The 22,696-nt window shown below is 45.3% G+C and overlaps 1 protein-coding gene across 1 annotated transcript in view; it reads right to left on the reverse strand.

The window, feature by feature from the left end:
- Positions 1-22,696, reverse strand: part of PDILT (protein disulfide isomerase like, testis expressed) — a 191,105-nt gene that overhangs the window by 115,786 nt on the left and 52,623 nt on the right. Inside the window, exon 2 of the mRNA XM_069210269.1 lies at positions 18,216-18,422. Within this exon, the coding sequence (XP_069066370.1) occupies positions 18,216-18,422 (207 nt within the window). The remainder of the gene's footprint in view (positions 1-18,215; positions 18,423-22,696) is intronic.

Consider the following 22,696-nt stretch of genomic DNA (forward strand, 5'->3'; position numbering starts at 1 on the left):
CATTGCTCTGATGTTAATCTTGGTGTTCGGATCGGCAAAGGTTTGCGCAATCGTTTCATGGCATTTGCATGCTCTTGTTAGAATCGGCTGTGTGCGCAATTCATTTACTGCATGACAAACTTGGTGTTCGTATCGGCAAAGGTTTGCGCAATCATTTCATGGCATTTACATATTCCTGTTGGAATCGGCTGTGTGCACGTTTCATTTCCTGCATGACAATCTTGGTGTTCAGATCGGCAAAGGCTTGCGCGATCATTTCATGGCATTTACATATTCCTGTTGGAATTGAAAGTGTGCGCGATTCATTTCCCACATGTTAGACTTGGAGTTCAGATCGGCAAAGGCTTGCACGATCATTTCAAGACATTTACATATTCCTGTTGGAATCGGCAGAGTGCACGATTCATTTCCCTCATGTAAAACTTGATGCCCAGATCGGTAACAGTGTGTGCAATCATTTCAAGGTCATACAAAAAAACTTTGGAGTGTAATGTTATTTAAAGTGCACATATTTATTCTATGAAGATGACAAATCCTAAATGTGACTTTCTTTGTGCATATTAAGTTCCAATTACAATTACAATTGTTTCCCAGGGATGGTTTTCAGTCAGCCTTTAGACCTCATGTTAAAAACTGCAGTGTTTTGTTCCGAAACAGTATTCTAGAAGTATCTTGTATTTCAAGACATTATGTGACATGTTATGAAAAGCTCATATGAAACATTACATTAACCATTCTTGATTCCTTTCCAGGTACCTAGATTTCTTGAGGCCTAGTTAAAGTCTAGTGCTAGGCCATTCATGTTCTTTCAGTGTAAGTGTTATTTCATGTTCCGAATATCACAGAACTCTAGATTCAACAGACTGTTATTTCATGTTCCGAGTATCATAGAACTCTAGATTCAACAGAGTGTTACTTCATGTTCCGAGTACCATTGAACTCTAGACTCAACAGAGTGTTATTTCATTTTCTGAGTATCATTGAATCCTAGATTCAGCGGAGTGTTATTTCATGTTCTGAGTATCATTGAACCCTAGATTCAACAGACAGTTTTTATGAACCTAAATGTGATTTTATTCTGATGTTGTGTTGTTTAACCTTTTGCTTCCTACAGGTCTCCTTCCCAGCTGTTCCCTACCTAATCCCCTTTCCCCCACTTGGAGTGTTAGACTCTGTGACATTCTAATCAGAGTATTGGAGCTGTCTTGTGGTGGACATGTTGGGAACGTGCACAGACCCCGAGGATCTGGAGACTGACATGAGGCCAGAGCCTGAAATGCTTTCTGTTGGGCCGCCACGCCGGAGTGAATGCCCTCCAGGTATGCATTTGTTTGTTGCAAAAGCCTCTCGACACCCTGGATGGCATTCAGTATGGCTGGCTGCCCAACAGTGAGGGATCTCAGGAGGTCAATAGCCTCCTCACTGAGGGCAGCAGGGCTGACTGGGGTGGTGCCTGAGGTGCCTGGGACAAAGGAGATGCCCACCCTCCTGGGTGAGCGGTCACGGGAAACACGCTGAGGGGCTGCTGGGAGGGCGGTGCTGGTAGGGGGGGTGGCGGCTGTACCTGTTGTTGGGTTGGGCACAGAGGTGTCCGCCACTGCCAGGGAGCTTCCATCGGAGGAGTCGCTGTCTGTGGTCTCCCCTCCTGTCCCCGTCGTGGTGCTCCCCTCCGTTCCACTGGTGCCCTCACCCTCGGTGGTTTTGGCCTCTAGGCCCATTTGGGATGCAGCTCCCTCCGTCGTCGGTGCCTCTGCTCCTCCACCAGATGATGTTAATGCACAAAAGGACAGGGTGACAAAACAAAAAGGGGGGGAGACAGAGGATACACTTGGTCAATGCCAGCAACAACACTACTGATAGTCACCAGCCCATGGGGTACAATGCCTACCGCCATTAGCTGCACACCTAAAACCCACAGGACCCTGCCCAGTAGTAGATGGCCACTAACACTATTGGGGTTGGAGTGCTTCAGAGCCTACCCAACAAGAGACCTACCCTTCCATCTTCGCCTTGGCTTAGGGGCACCCATAGCCCACATCCCCCGCCCAGGTAACTCTTAACGCGCGCAAAGTCAGGATTCAGAATATGGACTTACCCCCTTGTGGATGCTGTGATGCCTTCAAGCGCCCATCCAACTCCGGATAGGCCACCGCCAGAATGCGGAACATCAGGGGGGGGTCATGGTGCGATGGGCAACCCTTCCTCATTGGAAGGCCAGCCCCATCTGGGCCTCCGCTGTCTTCTTTGCCCAGCGACTCAGATCCTCCCACCTTTTGCGGCAGTGGGTGCTCCGCCTGTCAAAGACCCCCAGGGTCCACACCTCCTTGGCGATGGCACGCCAAATACCCTTTTTCTGGTGGGTGCTGACCTGCAGGGAAAAGACAGCAGAAAAGTGAATTAGTCAACCGTCCGGACCGTCATACTCATGGCCCACCAGATTCCTCCCAACCCCTGATGCACATACACTAAACACCTTACATGCAGCACTCTGGCCAGGACACTTCTGCCCCCCCTACATGTGGCTTACACACACAGCACTCCATACATTCATGGCCCACGCATCATGCTCACAGTGCACTCACCTGTTTGTCTGGAGGACCGTAGAGTAACGTGTACCATAGGGCCCAATGATAACCACTGCAAAGATGCGCAGCGGTCTTCGACTGCCTACCGCGATGGAGCACAACGTCACCAGAATTACCTCATTTCCACTTGTCCCTCCTCACAGGTCAGGCAGCCGCCATTTCAGGGGGGCACTGGCACCTAAGTGCGTCACAGCAGGCATTGGCACAGCAACACATTGTCGGATTCACATACTGGGTCTGTAAAGCAAAATAATCATCATTAGTGCAATAGTGTGTGAATATGACTCTCTGCTCACCATTTTCTTCCATAGGCTTCCACCGCTGAGGCTGAATATGAGATGGCGGCATCCTCCAGTGTACAGACCCCTGGTGGACCTGGCGACAATGGAGGACAGACACATTATCATAACATACAGACTTGATCGTGCCACAATCCTGGAACTGTGTGCCCAATTGGAGCCAGACCTGATGTTAGCTATCTGCCAGCCCACAGTTATCCCCCCACTCATACAGGTCCTGTCAGTGCTCCATTTCCTGGCAAGTGGTTCCTTCCAAACAACAGTGGCCATGCCATCAGGGATGTCTCAGTCAATGTTTTCCAATGTGTTGACCAGAGTGTTGTCAGCCCTGCTGAAACACATGCGCAGCTACATCGTATTCCCCCAGGTGGAGGATTTGGCCACAGTGAAAGCTGACTTTTATGCCCTGGGACATATCCCCAACATCATTGGTGCCATACACATGTGGCATTTGTTCCCCCCCCCTGGAGAAATGAACAGGTTTTCAGGAATAGAAAAAGCTATCACTCTATGAATGTCCAGATGGTGTGTTTTGCGGACCAGTACATCTCCCATGTGAATGCCAAATATCCTGGCTCTGTGCATGATGCCTTTATCTTGAGGAATAGCAGCATCCCATATGCGATGGGCCAACTCCAGAGGTACCGGGTGTGGCTAATAGGTGAGCCCAAGGTCCCCACACAATAGAAGTAGGTGTCTGGGTATGGGGTTGTCCCTAAGGGTTAGTGTGTGGCTAACAGTTGTCCCTCAATATTTGCAGGTAACTCTGGTTACCCCAACCTCTCATGGCTACTGACCCCAGTGAGGAATGCCAGGACAAGGGTAGAGGAACGTTACAATGAGGCCCATGGGCGTACAAGGAGGATTATTAAAAGGACCTTCGGCCTCCTGAAGGCCAGGTTGCGGTGCCTCCATCTGACAGGTGGATCCCTGTACTACTCACCCAAGAAGGTGTGCCAGATCATCGTTGCACGTTGCATGTTGCATGTTGCACAACCTGGCCTTGAGACGCCAGGTGCCTTTTCTGCAGGAGGATGTGCCTGGAGATGGTCTTGTGGCAGCGGTGGAGCCTGTGGACAGTGAGGAAGAGGAGGCAGAGGAAGAAGATGTTGACAACAGAAGCGATTTAATTCAGCAGTAATTCCAGTGACATGCAGGTAAGACACTGTAACTTCACTTTACTTTTCAGTTTTCTGTTGGACCTTCTACATGGCAGCTTGTTTCTCTATGTCTATGGCCACTGACTGTACCCTTTGGCATCTCTATTTTCAGATCTCTGTGAACCACTCTGGCTCCTGTAATGTGTACTGCTGCCCACCAAAGGTCATTCCAAAGTATATTTCACTGTACATTTGACTTGCAATGCTTTGATAATGTTGAACTGAACTAATACATATTTGAATCATTTGAAGGATTCCAGATTGGTATTTGTTCCAAGGGTATTTATTTAGGTGCTCATAAGTAGAGGGGGTGGTGCAAGGGGCTGGGCTGATGGTGGAGTAAAGTCCAGGGTAGAGTCCAGTCTCTTGGTATCACAGGTGCATTGTCCAATGGGGCATAGGAAGGGAGTAATGGCAGTTCAAGGTAGACAGGGTGACAGAGTGGGACAGAAGAGTGACAATCAGGAGAGTCTTATTTTCTGGCGGGGTCTTGGCAATTTTCTCTGACTTCTGCCTGGATCGCAGGGACCGTTTACAGGGTGGTTCTCCTTCTGCAGGGGGTGGGGTGCTGGTGGCCTGTTGGTCCTGTGGCGAGGCATCCTGTCCACTAGCGCCTAGCGGAGGTGGAAGGCTGTTCATCGGATTGGCTAGTGTCAGGGGCCTGTTGGTGTGCCACTGCTTCCCTCATGGTGTTGGCCGTGTCAGCCAGCACCCCTGCAATGGTGACCAGGATGGTGTAGATGTGTTTGAGGTCCTCCCTGATCCCCAGGTACTGTCCCTCCTGCAGCCGCTGGGTCTCCTGCAACTTGGCCAGTATCTGGCCCATGGTCTCCTGGGAATGGTGGTATGCTCCCAGGATGTTTGTGAGTGCCTCCTGGAGAGTGGGTTCCCTGGGCCTGTCCTCCCCCAGTCACACAGCAGTCCCCCCAGCTTCCCTGTTGTCCTGTGCCTCTGTCCCATGAACCGTGTGCCCACTGCCACTAATCCCAGGTCCCTGATCATCCTGGGTTTCTGGGGTTGCCTTGGGTCCCTGTAGTGGTAGACACACTGCTGATTGATGTGTCCTGGGGACAGTGGCATGGGCTCGCTGGGTGAGTGGTGTGCTGGTGTTTCCTGAGGGGGGGGAGGCTCTGTGGTGGGTTGGGACTGTGGCAGGGGAACCGACTGTCCAGAGGTCCCGGATGGGCCAGGTTGGTCATACTGATCTAGGCGTGCTGAGCTGCTGTCATCACTGTAGGCCTCTTCAGGGGGGGACTGGATGTAGCTGGCTCCTCCTCTCCGGTGACGTTGAATAGGGGTCCTGTGGGAATGCAAATGCAGTGTTAGTGTATCTGCATGTGCCATCTTGTGCATGTGTGTGTTTCCCTGTATGATTGTGATTTCCCTGTCAGCTTGGCCTTGTGTGAGTGGTGATTTTGTGGGCTGGGTGAGTCTCTCTATTGGGCATGCTGTGGTGATGGGTGTCCATGCAGGTCTGTGATGGGGGTTCATGCATTGGTGTTGCATGCAGGGCTTGGTATTGGGATGGGTGGGTTGTGATGGTGGTGTATGTGTGAGGTGGTGGAGTGATGGGGGTGAGGGTAGGAGTTTGGGATGGCATGCAGGTAGGTTGTGGGGGATAAAGTAGTAAAGATTTGACTTACCAGGGTCCAGTCCTCGTGCTACTCCTGCAAGGCCCTCAGGCTGCATTATTGCCAAGACTTGCTCCTCCCATGTTGTTAGTTGTGGGGGAGGAGGTGGGGGTCCACCGCCTGTGCTTTCTACGGCTACTTGATGTCTGCAACCACAGAATGCACCTTCCCCCGTAGGTCGTTCCACCTCTTCCTGATGTCAACCCCATGTTCTTGGATGCTGTCCCACGGCATTGATCCTATCCACGATCCTCAGCCATAAATCCATTTTCCTAGCAATGGACGTCTGCTGCACCTGTGATCCGAATAGCTGTGACTCTACCCGGATGATTTCCTCCACCATGACCCTTAGCTCCTCCTCTGAGAACCTGGGGTGTCTTTAGGGTGCCATGGATGTGGTGTGAGTGATATGTGTGAGGATGTGTGGGGTGATGTGTGGGGTGATGTGTGGGGTGCTGTGTTGGGGTGTGTGGTGTGAGGTGCGTGGATGGTATATGGGTGATGGTGTTCTGTGGCTCAGATTGAGTGGGTGCTCTTGGCTTGTGTCTCTCTCTGTTGGCAATCTTTTTTTTCATTGAAAGGGTTGTGGGTATTGTGGGTGGGTGTTTTATAGTGGAGTGTGGGTGTGTATGTGTGTCAGGTGTGTGTAGTTTGAATTGTCCAATGTGGTGGTGTTTTGTAAATGTGTATGTATTTTGAGAGCGGCGGTGTGTACCGCCAATGGTTTACAGCGGTTGAAAGACCGCTGAGGTGATTTGTGGGTCGTGATACTGTGGGCGTATTCCTGTGGATGTAACAGTGTGGGTTTTGCTATCACCAGTTTATCAATGACCTTTGGTGTGGCGAACTTGTGTGGGTGTCTGTATAGTGGCAGATTTCTCAGTGTCGGTCATAATACCAGTAGCAGAATACTACCTCGGTCACGGTATGTTGGCGGCTGTCAGCACGGCGGTAGGCAGTATTTACCGCCAGGGTTGTAATGAGGGCCTCAGTTTTTCTTAGAAGCCTTTAATGGCGCCACCGCTAAACCTCACAGGTACCTGTTGGTAGACTTAAAACCAAAGACTCTAGAAGACTACAGGCTATGTGTTGATATTTTCCCACCAGATCTCCATGTAGCTTACACCCCTAAAACCAGACCCCAGGTGTATAAAAAGAATTGCTAAGAAGACTTTTGCAACATTTACTTTCTAAACCTTATCATATAAGGTGTTGACCATGTCTGCACGTGTACGCCGTAATTTAGCACTTCTAAAAATGCTGGTCACAGCTAACACCCAACAAAGAAAGGCCATCCTTTGCTCGACTTCAGACGACTTAGTGACTGCTATTTTAGAAATTGCCCTAAACACCCTAAAAGGCAATGTCCCTATATCAAAGAGGCAGTTCAGTGTGCTGAAGAAGAAGCGTAGCCTTATCAAAAAGCTTAGTAATAAAAGGGCCTCCCTCGTTTCTAAGAAAAACTTGTAAAACAGTTGGGCGGCTTTATAGGAGCGCTTTTGGACATTGCGATTCCTTTAATTACAAACCTCCTAACCGGGAACTAATGGATCACACCCAAAAGATGTACTTGGTACCGCGCCAACACCTGGAATAGTTGACCCTTCTATGAGCGACGCGTGGGATATACGAAAAAAATTAAACACTACGCCTAGATGCCGAAATTAAAAACATTTTAAACCGGCCTGATTTAAAACCCTTATGGCAAAGCCGATCTTTACTCCAGAGTTCTTCAAAACGTTCTTCATTATTACAAGCAATGTCAGTAAGAAAAAAACATGCTGACTCTATAGACCTCCGACTCTGATCCACCACCACCAGCCCTCGCCACACCTCAAACTCAACAGTCCCCACATCCAGTGGTCCCATCACCACCGCCCACAGACGTCTTGGTGGAAGAACATTAAAAAAATGTAAGTCAGAGATACAGAGGTGCAGTGCAAAAGTTACTAGGTACCATGGCTGCTTCTAAAGATCGGGGTGAATTCCTCTACAAAGGAAAAGAGGATGTGATCAGTTTCTACAGGCTGCTGCAGAACTCAACATTCCTTCTACGGCTGTTGGTAATGCCGAACACCGTAGGCTGCTTGAAAGTTTGAAAGATCCTTCTTACAGCCCGCCAAGTACACCATCAGCGTTTTTTTTTTATCTGCCGTCTACCCACCAACTATCCCCCTCTTGAAGCACGGCCCCTCTATCTTCAGCGCCTAAAAAGTAATTGTCAAAAAGGAAACCATGGTTAAATGTGTGATACTTGTGATCCTATGTATTTAGTTTTACAATGTTTGTGTGTATAGTTTTACAATAGTTAATATATTGATTGCTTTTCTTTTCATCATTTTCTTTTCTTTAGTAGGTTTGGATATTTATTGCTTGTACTAAAATTATGTGTATTAAACAGTTTTTTAACCGTTTCATTACTCTTATGTCATATTTTTAACATTTTCTTTTTCATTTTTAATGTGTCTCTTGGCGGCTGAATGAAAATGTATAGTCTGATTTTGAGCTTAAATTCTTTTATTGTAGACATTTAAAGTTGCATGTACATATGCATTACAAGGCCGTACACTTTTGACAAATGGAGTATTCTGATTGAACAGAGTTTGACGTAGACCTTGTGTTTTCTTTTACATATTTCACAACTATACTATCAGTGTTTACTAGATCGCTCGAATGCAGATTCAGAAAATTTCTAAACATCATACTAGCAGACATTTTACTAATAAAATATATACAGTGCTCATCACATGTGATGGCTAGAGGATCCTGCACCCGCATCTTGTTATACTCAACCCTAACAGCCGCTTTCTTCAGATACTTGAATGCTCTGGGAAAGCTGCTGAACTGTCAAACACTGTAACCTTATCGTTATTCAAAAAGATTCCTACCCAGTGTGTTCCATCCTTGTAATGTGGATCTGTGTTAAAACTAGCGATCGAGGTCTTTCTACACCCATTTCCAAGGGTAGCCCGTCGCTTGGGAAAACATCTAAAAAGTATTTCTTTGCATATTTATGCCGTCTTAAGAACACACGTATCTGTACAGTGTCCATTGTACAATGTTATAAAGATAGTCAAACATAATCTGGAGGGCGTGGTTGACCTGAATAACGCTGTCAAACACTGCAAATACAACCATGTTCACATTGATAGCCAAGGGTTGACTAAAACGTATTTCAGCTTTTAGATTTCCGTTTTTTATCAGATTATAGTGTTCTCCATTTTCCATGTTGGGCGATCAAAAGCGAAAAGGGTGTAGCCTGCCCCATATCCTTCTCTTGATACGACGACTCCTGAGTCCCTCAGATGTTTTCCTGTTATAGACACCAGGCCGAGATATTCCCTGATAAAATTATATGTTCCAAAACTAGGCGTGTACAGCTTTGCAGGAATCACAGCACCTCATGTACCAGTGCCCCATAGTTTATGTCGTAGTGTTTGAAATTGAAAGGGTTTGAGTTATACAGTCCGCTAAAAGCAGTGTTGTCCACAAACCCTATGACAATAGGTTTCGGTAATTGACCCAGAAATAAATTTTGCTGTTGGGTTAATCGGGTACCGGTGGGTATGCTGAATATCTTCAGAGCTACTCTTTCCATGGCATACTTGTCGTTTGATAGCTGTAGGGGCTCTGCATGAGCCAGTCTGATGCTTGGTGACACTTTCACTCTCTTTACAAACAATCTGGCGAACAGTATAACAAGTTTATACTGTTCCGCATCCCCACTGATGAGACAGAATGAGTCTGTGTTGCGGTTTAGTTTGATCTTAAGATTGATACCATTGACAAGCAGTTTATCTTGGTAGAAAAGGTCTGAATGTATGAGGCCTAGGAGGTCAAAATGTCTACTGCCAGTGGCAAAGTTTGCTCTTTTTATAAAACCCTGGTTATGACCATCCAATGCCGTAGCTTCGAAATGCCCATAAGTATCTTTGTAGAAGAGTCCGGCTGAAAGCTGAGTGTCCAGGGCATCACGGCTGAAATTCATAATACTCTCAATGTATGCCCTATACACGTACAAGTACTCTGCGTGATAAGCCAATCCCCGAGGGTGATGTCCACCTGATTAAACATATTTGCTACAGGATAAGTGGTCGTCGCCACTTTAGCGTTGTTCTCTATGTTGGAACCATCCGCTTTTACAATTTTACAGATGAGGTGCAGCAGTGTATTGTTGAGATCCAGATACATATCCGTGGACCCTGACACAGAAAACTCTATCGGCGCCAAAGGAGTTAAAGCTGCTAGTGGAGATACCACCATAAAAAAACTGTTTTCGATGCTAGCCTGCGTGAGTTTTAGAGAAAACAGGTCTAACTCTGATTTAGCACATTCTCCCAATGCACGAAGACAATGTTTGCATAGTGTTCAGATTTTTAAAAAATATTTACGTTAGCGCCCCTTCTCTTCCTCTTCTTCGTAACTCTCTCGCTACTTATGGGCCTTCGTTTGTGAGTGCTTTTTGAAGATCAGCGTCTTTTTTCATAGGGCAGGTGGACCCCTGTGCTTCCTTTTAACACTTCTGCCAGACTTGTACAACAACACCACTCCTTCTTGTGGTTGTTTATTCATACGTTCAACAACCGCAGATGTCACGGAACCCACTATGTCCTGCTCAATGTTCGCAGCAGTCGCTTTGACTTGTGGTTTTGCAATTTCATATCCTCTTCTCATAGCCTTTAGAGATTGCCTTTAGAAATCCTCCATCTTAGTTTTTAAGGATTCCCCCAATAGGATTAGGGATGTGCTCACCTCCCCACAGGGAGGAGGCACAAAGAGGGTGTAGCCACCCTCCAGGACAGTAGCAATTGGCTACTGCCCTCCCAGACCTAAACACACCCCTAAATCTAGTATTTAGGGGGAACCCCAGAACCCAGGAAATCAGATTCCTGCAACCTGAAGAAACAAGGACTGCTGACCTACAAGCCTGCAGAGAAGACGACAACTGCTTTGGCCCCAGCCCTACCGGCCTGTCTCCTGACTCGAAAACCTGCAACCAGCGACGTGTCCGACAGTGACCAGCGACCTCTGAAGCCTCAGAGGACTGCCCTAGATTAAAGGACCAAGAAACTCCCGTGAGCAGCGGCTCTGCTCAACAACAACAACTTCCTTGCAACAAAGAAGCAGCTTCAAAAGACTTCACGTTTCCCGCCGGAAGCATGAGACTTCACACTCTGCACCCGACGCCCCAGCTCAAGATCTAGAGAGCAAACACCACAGGGAGGACTCCCCGGCGACTGCGAGCCCGTGAGTAGCTAGAGACAACCCCCCTGAACTCCCACAGCGACGCCTGCAGAGAGAATGCAGAGGCTCCCCCTGACCGCGACTGCCTGTAACAAGGGACTTGACGCCTGGAACCAGCACTGCACCCGCAGCCCCCAGGACCTGAAGGAACCGAACCTCAGCGCAGGAGTGACCTCCAGGTGACCCTCTGCCTAGCCTAGGTGGTGGCTGTCCCGAGAAGCCCCTCCTGTTCCTGCCTGCACCGCTAGAGTGACCCCCAGGTCCCTCCATTGAAACCAATACAAAACCTGACACCTGGTTAGCACACTGCACCCGGCCGCCCCTGTGCCGCTGAGGGTGTGTTTTGTGTGCCTACTTGTGTCCCCCCAAGTGCTCTACAAAACCCCCCAGGTCTGCCCCCCAGGACGCGGGTACGTACCTACTGGCAGACTGCAGACTGGAACCGGAGCACCCCTGTTCTCCATAGGCGCCTATGTGTTTTGGGCACCTCTTTGACCTCTGCACCTGACCGGCCCTGAGCTGCTGGTAACTTTGGGGTTGCCTTGAACCCCCAACTGTGGGCTGCATATGCTCCAGGACAGAGACTTGTAAGTGTTTTACCTACCTCACAATCTAACCTTTACTTACCTCCCCCAGGAACTGTTGATTTTGGCACTGTCCACTTTTAAAATAGCTTATTGCCATTTCAACACACTCTGTATATGATATTGCTTTTATTCAAAGTTCCTAACTTACCTGAGTGAAGTACCTTGCATTTTCTGTGTTTACTTCAAATCTTGAACCTGCGGTTCTTAAAATAAACTAAGAAAATATATTTTTCTATATAAAAACCTATTAGCCTGGAGTAAGTCTTTGAGTGTTTGTTCCTCATTTAATGCCTGTGTGTACAACAAATGCTTAACACTACCATCTGATAAGCCTACTGCTCGACCACACTACCACAAAATAGAGCATTAGAATTATCTAATTTTGCCACTATCTTACCTCTAGGGGGGACCCTTGGACTCTGTGTACACTATCTCTTACTTTGAAATAGAGCATGCTTTATATAAATACAGCGTCATACATTGAAAACGTATTCCAAATTTGGGGGTATTGGATTTCTGTTAGGGCTACCTCCCAATCATCTTTCAGGTCTACGGGTTTAGCCAATTTCACTGTATAATTAGAAATTCTATTGTTAGGGAAAATGTCCATTGAGGCGTTGGACGGGAAAGTGATAAAAAATGGCACTGTCTCCATCTTAGTGTTACAACGATCACTCGTCATACTCACACAACCTGCACGGAACTGGCCAGTACCCAACTGTTAAATTTCTTGGGCCACCCCCGCCATTTGACAAAAACCTGGCGGTTAGCGCCAATACCTTTCCTTTTCAGAATCTTTTCAACCCTGTGCACCCTGTGCGGATCATTAGGTTCCATCTATAGCTCCTCCTTGTAAAAGACACCCAACACCCTTTCCCCGTCATAGTCCTTTAGCCTGTAAATATAGACATCCTCTTTAAGCTCCACACTTTCCACTATGAATATCTCATCATTAAAAGTCTGTTGGTAGCCCTTCCTAAAGACCCCTTTCAGTTTTGAAACCCTAAGATGGTCACCTTCTTTTAAAAGTGGCTTCTTTACATCTGCAGCGATCCGACTCCCCTACACAGTTCACACCACCTTTATTGAGTTATATGATGTTACATTTACTGGTGACGTTTTGATGGTTCTGTGGTTAGTGGCGTTATAAACATCTATAAAAGCCTGTAGAACATCCACGTAGAGGTAAGTGTTATAGGCCGTGAAATATCTCCACATCTTAGACTTTAAGGTTCTTTTAAAACACTCTATAACGGCAGCTTTTACCTCAGTGGGTGTTACAAAATGTTTAACATTGTGCTGTTTCAGTAATTTCTGAAACGTTTTATTTAAAAACTCTTTTCCAGCAACTGTTTGTAGCTTCTGAGGAGTTTTCCTTTCCTGAAGATGGCTTTAAAGGTATCGGTCACCCTGCTCCCACTTTTATCAAATAAGGCGTCTGCGTATGCGTAGTTAGATAAGACATCTATGACCGTTAATATATATTGAGCACCGTCATTGTATTTTGCTAAATTTGAAGACAAAAGTGTTTGCAACGCAAAGAACAGAAGCTTTCTGTACTTTTATACAGACAAACAGGAAGTGACATGTAGGAAGAGCTAAAGACACCATCTTGGATTGGGAAAGCCACGTACAGGTGAATTAAAAAATAGCCATAGTAGAAACGGTGGTAAGCAATGTAAGCAGGTAAGGAAACACAGACTCCTGGGAAGAAGAAGAAAATATGTCCAAGAAAGGAGAAAGAAGGAAAAGAAAAAGAAAGAAGAAAGAAGAAAAAGAAATCCAGAAAGCAGGTGAGCAAACTATGGGGGCCGCAAATGAGCACAGCGTGACCCAGAACTCAAGAGAGGACTACCAGACACGCCGCGGCCCAAAAAGCAGGTTGCGGTTCAAAAAGAGGCCCGCAACAGAACCGGATGCCCGAAACACGGATCGCCAATCAGATCGTGGCCCGCAAGGGGGCTGCCGCTGGTCTCCGCGGCGTCACAGTCCGCATGCCATTGATAATCTACTTAAGCATTAACGATTGTAGGTCTTCTCTTAAACCGCTTTTAGGCGGGCTCATGGAGCGAATACGCTTCTTCCCCTGAGAACCACGTCTTTACCTGGGCTCTGTTTACCTGCTCATTTTCAACTAGAGCCCTTCTAAACAGTGCTTCAGTGCCTCCAAAGCTACTGACACCACTTGTATCGTAATAAAGCTTCCTTAACCCGCCGCCACTGGACATGTTATCAGCTGCTACAATCCATGAAATGAAAGACAAATGTTTTGTATGAGGCCATTTTATTAAAAATAAAGAATATTAGCACAACAGAAACACAACATTCTTTACAGTTTCTAGCTATTGCTCTTATGGGCGGCATTGCCGTAAAATATGTTGACTTTTCACTATGCGTACATAGTATGACACATGTTACATATTACTAGGACCCCCACCACTACTCAGGTCTCAGTGTCACCTGTTTTGCTATTTTTATAGATATACACTTGATAGCTCTAGACATGACTTCCCTCTCACCCCACCTTTAACTTTGTACATTCAGGATACTGACAGCATTCATAAGCTCGTACAGTTCTAGGCCTGACAATACAAAACCCTTGTTTGTGAAATATTCATCAGTCAGAAGCTCCAAAGCTGTGCGTAATGCAGTCATCGGCAAAAGTCTTAACTCACACATACATCCTTTGTACACGCTCCAGTATTTATCTGCTGTAGGCATCCACACGTAGATAGACCATCTGTTTATAAATTCAGGAATGTCGCACAGCCCCGTAGTTGATGGCTCAGAAATGTTCAGATACTGCAGAGTTACAGGGTGTATTTCAGTTATTCTTTCTTTAAAAAGCACATGTACCATTCTGGCAATGCATATGTATCCAGGGTGTAACTCATAGACATCTTGCACCGAAACATTCTTATTCTCGTTCTAAAAGTGAGTAAGTATGTAGCGTTAAAAAACACAGGTATAGCCCGCTACCCTTGACCGTTGTATTTTTTAAAACAACCTTTGTGGGGCTAAAGACCCAATTCTTCTATTTTTATAATAAATATCACACATTCTTCTTTCTATGACCCTTTCTATCAATCTTCTATCAAAATAGGTACACATCCCTTGCATAGGTTCGAGTTTTGAGCACGGTTCGTCCGTGTATCAAATCTCATTGACCATGGCCGAGTGTCTATAGAATTTTGTTTTTTACTAACTTCATCATTTTCGCTTCACTCAGCGGCTGCTCTGAAATCGTTCGAGTCACATAGGTCCATTGGTGCAAAAGCAGTGTCGGACTTTACACTCGCCATCTGTACGATGACTGTCTCACGATCAGGGTTGTCCTGAAACCCCATATCTTCACAGACAGGCAAATTCGGCAGTGCTATGCCGTCTTCATCATCTTCAATGTCGATGAAGTTGATTCCAACATTTCGAGGCTTCGCTGCCACTGCTGTCAAACTTAATATGGGGTATCTTTTGCGGCAAATCCTTGAAGCTGAGGTTTTCAAGCCGATGGCAGAGTTCCTCTTGAAAGATGGTAACGTCTGAACCCCCATCTTTAGGGGAAGCCGGCTGTGCATTCTCATCCATCACCGAAGGTGTTAGGGTATGATAATATCTATTGATAGTGTTCAAGGCCCCTGAGGTGACGTCTTTTCTGGTTACAGGGTTATATTTCTTCATAATGCCCAGACAATCTATTTCAGCTGTTGCTCACGGTTTGACATGCGTCTCTAGCCTACTTCTTATATGTATTCTATGGTTCAAAAAGGGGCATACTCCTCTACAATACATATCACTCACATGCTCTCCTTGATGGCTCTGACCCGATGAGGGGTTACACGTAACGTTAACCACGTGTCATGACCTTTTGCATCATTTGAACTATGACCCAGGCATGTGACTAACACGTGATCCTATGATGTCACAACACACGTGAGCCACCTACTCCTATGTCAGTTCCAGGGCGGGCTCTCTCGGGCACCGGAAGTCCCAGTAACGGATGTGACGTCAGTTCCGGGGGGCAGGACAACTGTCACTTTTTTAGTTTGATGAGGAAAGGTATCCCTATATTCTACTTTCCTAATTTCTATAGTTGGAACGTTTTTATGCCTCATAGGGCATTCTTGTCCTGTCTTTAAAGTGGCCTTAGCCTTTAGGCACAGTCCTGCCCATGTGAACAACATATATAACAAAGGTGATATTTATTTTTAACCAAACTTGTTTCTTTTCCACCACAAGCTGAGTTCAATTTACAATCCCTCCATGTACAAACCGGAAACCAGATGGTAGGAATCTTTCATGTGTTTCTACATCACCTTTATGCTAACCTACCAAGCAAGCCAACATGAGGCTAATGTGACTTTATCTGCCAAGGGAAGGAGAAGAAACTCTAGTGGGTCTGATTCTTTTTCTTATTTTTAGCCCTGCTTCTGACAATTGTATTTTATGGTTTTAATGTCTATTGATTGTATTTACATACACCGTTTGATTTTGGAGACAAATATTTTCTTTCAAAATTAGATTTTCAAATCATTCCCTCCTTTGAATGTTAAAGCGGAGCAGGTTCGCTAGAATGCTGTTAATTTCTAAAAAGTGGCTGTCCATAGGAATGCAGAGAGTTCCTCAACTGTTTTTCTCCTTCAGTGATTTCTTGCTGCAGATCCCTTTGCACACAGATCTCCAAGGTGCAAATAAGAAAGTTTTGGCAGAGCGTCTAAACTGAAGTCCACCAGAAGCAAACAATTTTTTGGGAAATAAAACATCATTATTGCATATCGACCAGTGGCAAATTACAATTAAGTGTATGCAGAATTTGAAAAGATGGTGGTTACCCGCCATGTGAGGTATTTAATTATTTTTTAAACTTTGATAGTTTCTCCAGCATTAGGAATAAGACAAAGGGCCTGATTTAGATGTCGGTGGATGAAATACCCCATCACAAAAATAATGGATATCCCATCCGCCGTATTACGATCTCCATAGGATATTATCGGATCATAATAAGGCAGGCGGGATATCCATCATGTTTGTGACAGAGTATTCTCCTTCGCCGACATCTATATCAGACACAAAGGCCCTCAATACGAGTGTGGCAGTCTTAAGACCGCCACACCTTCGGTGGCAGTCTTCCCACTGAGGACCCAGCGGTAAAGACCGCCACATTACAAGTTGGCCGGTTTGGCCGAAGCCAAACCGCCACAATGCAGCCCGGCCCCCCAGTGCAGTCGCATGAAAAGCCTGGCGGTAACGCACCCAGCGACAGGAATCCCCATTCCCATCACCAGCACACATCCCCCCACATGTCCACACACCTCCATGCACCCCCCCCACTCGTCCACCAATTGCAAACACCCCCCACCCAACCGCACATATCATTATAAACACCCCCACATGCTCTCACACTGACATACACACACCCCCACTCGCACTCACACATACGTAACCCCTCCGCAATCATTCACACCCCACCACCTCCACATTCATGCCCACCCCTACATGCACTCATACATTCACACACTCCCCCCTCCGCATACACATGCATGCACACACGCATACATGCACACATCCCTCCTCATCCGTGCACTTGCACACTCCCCCCTCATCCACAATCATGCAGACACAACCCCCAACTGCACGCAGATATCATGACACCCCCACTCGCTCACTAACAAACACGCACTCAGACACCCCCATTCGCACACATACATGCACTCAGACACCCCCATTCACACACACATATATGCACTCAGACATCTCCATTCGACATATACACGCACTCAGACAGATACACGCACCCCTCTGCATGCAAACACACACACACTCACACCCCAACAGACACCCCTCCTCTCCCTTCCATTCGGACACACACAACCTCCACGCGCACATGCCTACACACGCACTCACGCACACCCATTCTGCTACACATACACACACACACACACACATGCACCCAAACACCCCCCCCTTTTGGATGGTCCATTTACCTGCTTCAGCAAGGTGGTCACCCGGGAGGAGATCAGTCCTGGCGTCTTCAACCGCCAGCACTGCACCGTTGTACAGGACACTACTGTGTGGTATTACGCATCATAATACAACAGGCACAGTCCTGTTGGGGTGGCGGTGCAGGTGATGGATCTGCCTCTCTTCCTCCATTGGCCAGGCCAATGGGGTCGGACTTCTGCCCGTAAACGGGCATAAATCCAAAGCAACTCCAAATATTGCGGTCTTCGGACCGCCAACACTGGAAGTACGTTGGCGGCAGTGGCTTTGGCGGTCTTGCAAAAAGACAGCTGAAGTCGTATTGAGGGCCAAAGTGTTTTAACATAAATAGAAAATAAAAAGCCAGGAATAAGTTGGCTGTAGGGAAAAAAAACTTGAAATCTGTGCTTTTTGCAGAAAAATCATCTTGAAAAGTATTTGAATGAAACAAATCTTTTTGTCCGAAATTTCAGCCTTTGGCAAATTTCTTCAAGGACGTGAAACGTTGTAACTTTGAGAAGCTGCAAAGTGTACCACCTTTAGAAAACACATTTCTCACACTCATAGTCACAATGTGTATTCAATCAATTCAACAATCAGTAAACGACTTTTGATCACTACCACATTGTGATACTTTTCTAAAGACTACCTGAAGAAACGCAAACTTTTAATCTCGTGAAAAACAAATGTAGCCTTCATGGATAAAATAATATGTAAAAAAGAAAACACTCACCTTTACAATCTGTGGGCGTTTTCCTATCTCCGTTGACAAAGAGTTTTAAAGTTGGAAACTCCTTAATTTCAAATTCTTTACCGAGAGCCTTTTCTGCTGTGATATCTACTTTACCAAACCTGACTTCGGGTGATGATTTCTTAAGTAGTCCCGCTGCCTTAGATAATTCTTCACCTACTGTTTGCGATGGTCCTGATAAAGCGATGTCTGAAACAAAAGAAGTAAAATCTTTATAAGTAACATTTTTACTTATTATTAATAAGATGACTGCAATGTTGCAAGCCCCACTAAAGCAAGCATTTACATTTTTGTTTTTTTGTTTCTCCTTTTCAAATGTAGAATATACTACCCTCAGTGGGGGAACTGCTCTGTGAGCATTATAACTCTTCTGCCATAGGCCATACCGGATGTTAATAGCCCTCTTCCCTGTTATGAGACCCTCATACCTATATCTCAAATAGTGGACTTTTAGTGACCAGTATGGCCTTCAGCAATGGATTATAATGCTATATCATTCTTGTGCATCTAAGACAGTGGTTCTTAACCTTTCGACTTCTGTGAACCCCCACTTAATCACTACTGGAACCCAGGAACCCTACTGAATAATTATTGGAAAGTCATTACTAAATGTCGGGGTCCCCTGCCTAAGCAGTTGAAATGATCTGAACAACAAAACAATGCACAAACAAATACATATTGGATTTAATTCACAAACAAATATAAAAAATAATAATTTTAAAGGGAATGTTTGAGCTTTTCCAAATTCAGTTAAGGAAACCCACCATTCATACTGAGGGGCATTTTTATCAAGAGTTTTGCCTCATCCTTGTGCCACGCAAGGGTTGTAAGGGTGATGCAAAACCTAAGTCAGATATATCATGTCATGCAAGGCCACCTTATGTGGCCCAAGTGGCTTGAAAAATCTGGATTAACACAGGGGAAACAACTATGTTGTGTTACTCTGCCCCAGGGAGGTGTTCCATGGGCAGAACGTGGGTGTTCACATCAATCCCAGATATACCAGCATTGTAAACCTGGGAATGCATCAAATGCTGCACCTTCCCAGGTGAGGCACAACAAGGACAAATATCTTTATTTCTCCTTGTTGTTTCCTCTTTCTAAGTGTGCTGCATTTTGCATCACCCTAGGAAAGAGGAACATACCTTTGAGGATTGTTTGTGTGCAGGAAGATCTCCCTTCATGCACAAAAACAGTCCTGACTACATCGCAGGCAACCAATAGTGCACCAGTGCAAGAAAAGGACAGAAATGCGTTGCATAATGTTAAATGTGGTGCATTCCTGCCCTTTCCCTTTCACACATCACAGCACAGCAAGGTGGCTTGCTGAGCTGCGTGAAAGCTTGATAAATATACCCCTTTATTCTGTTTGAAGATACCAATTAATTTTTAGCCTCCAATTTCACATTCCTTTACATTTACAGTACATTTTGAAATTTTCAGTTTTACAGTTTTCTTCTTTATTTATATTCACTTTATTAATCTATTATTATTATTACATTTTCTAATCAGTAGCAGGCCATCCTGGGTAGGTCTTCCAGATCCCTAGGGGTCTCTGGACCACAGGTTAAGAACTGCTGATCTATGAAATAACTTGAATAGGGACAACAATTCCATGGCTTTATCAGATGGATGCTATTGTAGTCACTTTTTCAAAGAAATCTTTAAACAGTAAGACACCCACTTTCCCATGCTGATATAAAAATAATATTAAACAAAACAATATGTTCCAGGAATTCCAGAAATATGTTTTAGCACCCTCACAACACTTCTAGTCAGGTAATCGGGAGCGTACTCGCGGACATCTAAACACTACAACAGAGAAAATCGATAAGAAATACGTGGAGACAGGATCCAGAATCTAATCAAACAAATAAGCTAATTGATTATATACTTCGGAAATCAAGAGATGCATTGGAGCATTAAAAGAAATTAGGCATAACGGAGCTAGTAAGGACGTTTTTGATGGATCTTTATTTGACAAGAAAGTCCTGAGGAAATCCTAGGGGTACTCCCCCGGATGGAACACGTGTTGACGACGGACAAGCAATTTGGGAATTTTTTGGTTTAGACAGTGGTGTCAATTAGATCAACTATGGGATTGTGAATATGAACAATGAAGTCGATACTGAAATGTATTATTTCTCTTTTGTGTTAATGACTACATATAGGCCTTGAAATAGAGTGTTATCTATGATTGTATACAGTTCATATAATTTTGTGGATTTCAATATGAAAAATAGGGTCAATAAATCTGTATAAGGATAAATGTTTGGTGTTTTTTCCAGATTTATACAGTGTGTAGATTACTTTGACTGATGTAAGAATAATTTTTGATCTACTTAGAGTGAAATACCGCATGTGTGCCATTACTCTTTATTTCACTGTTAGATATCGCCTTGGGGTATATCGTGGAGGTAATTTTTGGAGGGTGGATACCTGAGTTCTGTGCACCGTGTTAATTTAGTGACTTTAAGCTATAAACTGTGGAAGTAGGAGCGCCAATCACTCACTACCTCGCCCTCTTTTGTTGGATTACATAAGAACTGCTGATCTATGAAATAACTTGAATAGGGACAACAATTCCATGGCTTTATCAGATGGATGCTATTGTAGTCACTTTTTCAAAGAAATCTTTAAACAGTAAGACACCCCCTTTCCCATGCTGATATAAAAATAATATTAAACAAAACAATATATTCCAGGAATTCCAGAAATATCTTTTAGCACCCTCACAACACTTCTAGTCTATGTAAGTATTCTGTCCATTGATAGTCTGGGTCTACTTGGCACATGACACCCACAGGTTGTGCCAGGCTGGCAATGGATTTCACATTCTAAAGAAGCTTCACTTTTAGATATTTGTTAATTTTTTGATATTTGATAAAGCTAGAGTGCCTTCAAAAGCTGGGAGTGACACGGTTTTCTCGGGACCTCTGAGAACACTTGTGTGTACAGCTTCTTGAGAGAGAGTTCTCAGGTCCACATCACATAAAGTATTTAATAGACTGAAAAAGTAACCAAATTGATTATATAAGTTACAGATGGGGCAAGCAGCAGACATAGGCGATAATTAAAGGCTGTCGCAATGAAAAATCATCTAATTTCTGGAGTAAGTGCTGAATCTAGGTGCAATTCTACTACTGGACTTTCCTCTGCTATTCCACCCTATGGTGGATAAAATTGCACTGGTGGATCCTTCTCCAGATTGAGCACTCCCTCCAGATATCTGAGGAAAATTCATTATCATCCAATGTAAATCAGGTGGAAAAAATATTGGTTGTGTTCACCCTTAACAAAACAACGGAAAACATTGTTCCATGGCACTAGTCCTTCACCTGTAGGTGCACTGGCTGAATTCTGACTTTATCCAATGACTGTGATCCAGGCTCCAGGTGGGTACTCCCATCAACCTATCAATCAAACATTTATAGAGGGTGGCAAATCACCTGTGCGGGTCTCAAGGCACTGGATCTCTATGTTGCTGTGTAGAGGAATGATAATTCGAACATCTAGGTCTTCAGTTCTCTTCTGAATTGCTGGTGAAGTCCTGAGATGCAGATGGAGATTGTTCCAAGGTTTGGCTGCCAGGTGCGAGAAGGAGCTTCCTCCCCTGTTGGCTCGACGGATCCATGAGGGGTCTGCGAGGAAGATGGAAGCTGATCAAAGGTGTCTGATAGATCGGTGGAAGGTCAGGCCTTTGTTGATGTATGCTGGTCCTTCGTGTGCAAGGCCGTGTAGGCGTGGGTCAGCATCTTGAAATGATCCGTGGGGTGTCTGCGAGGGAGATGGAAGCTGATAGGAGGTGTCTGGTAGATTGGTGGAAGGTAAGGTTTTTTTTTATGTATGCTGGGCCTTCGTTCTGCAGGGCCTTGTAGGCCTTGGTCAGCACCTTGAACTGACATCTCTTCTGAATCAGGAGCCAGTGTCATTATTTTAGATGTGATGATGTGCCTTCTGAAGAGGTTGAGTACGAGTCTTGCTGCTGAGTTCTGTGTTGTCAGGAGTCTCTTCAGGAGGCATTCTGTGATTCCTACGTAGAGTGTGTTTCCATAGCCCAGTCTGCTAGTGATGAGAGCCTGCATGACAGTCATTCTGGTATCTGCTGGGAGCCACCTGAAGATCTTGCGGAGCATGCAAAGGGTGTGGAAGAAGGCAGATGAGACTGCGACAAGTTATTTCTTCATGAATAGCTTGCTATCCAGGCTGATGCTGAGGTTGCAGGCATGGTCTGAGGGGGGACGGGGTGTGTCGAGCTCTGAATGTAAAGTAAGAAGTAATTACCATACATGAATGCAACCCCCTGCCATGCACTGCCAGGCCCTGCAGCCAACCTCCCCACTATGCAGGCAACCTCACGCTGTGCTCAGCCTGCACAAGTTGCATGGTCAATTTTCTTAACAATGATTTCCTTTTATTCACTTTGGCATTTATATTTCACAATTCGGCCACATGTAGCAAGG

The sequence above is a fragment of the Pleurodeles waltl genome, chromosome 10, assembly GCF_031143425.1.
Source record: "Pleurodeles waltl isolate 20211129_DDA chromosome 10, aPleWal1.hap1.20221129, whole genome shotgun sequence".
NCBI classification, from domain to species: Eukaryota; Metazoa; Chordata; class Amphibia; order Caudata; family Salamandridae; genus Pleurodeles; species Pleurodeles waltl.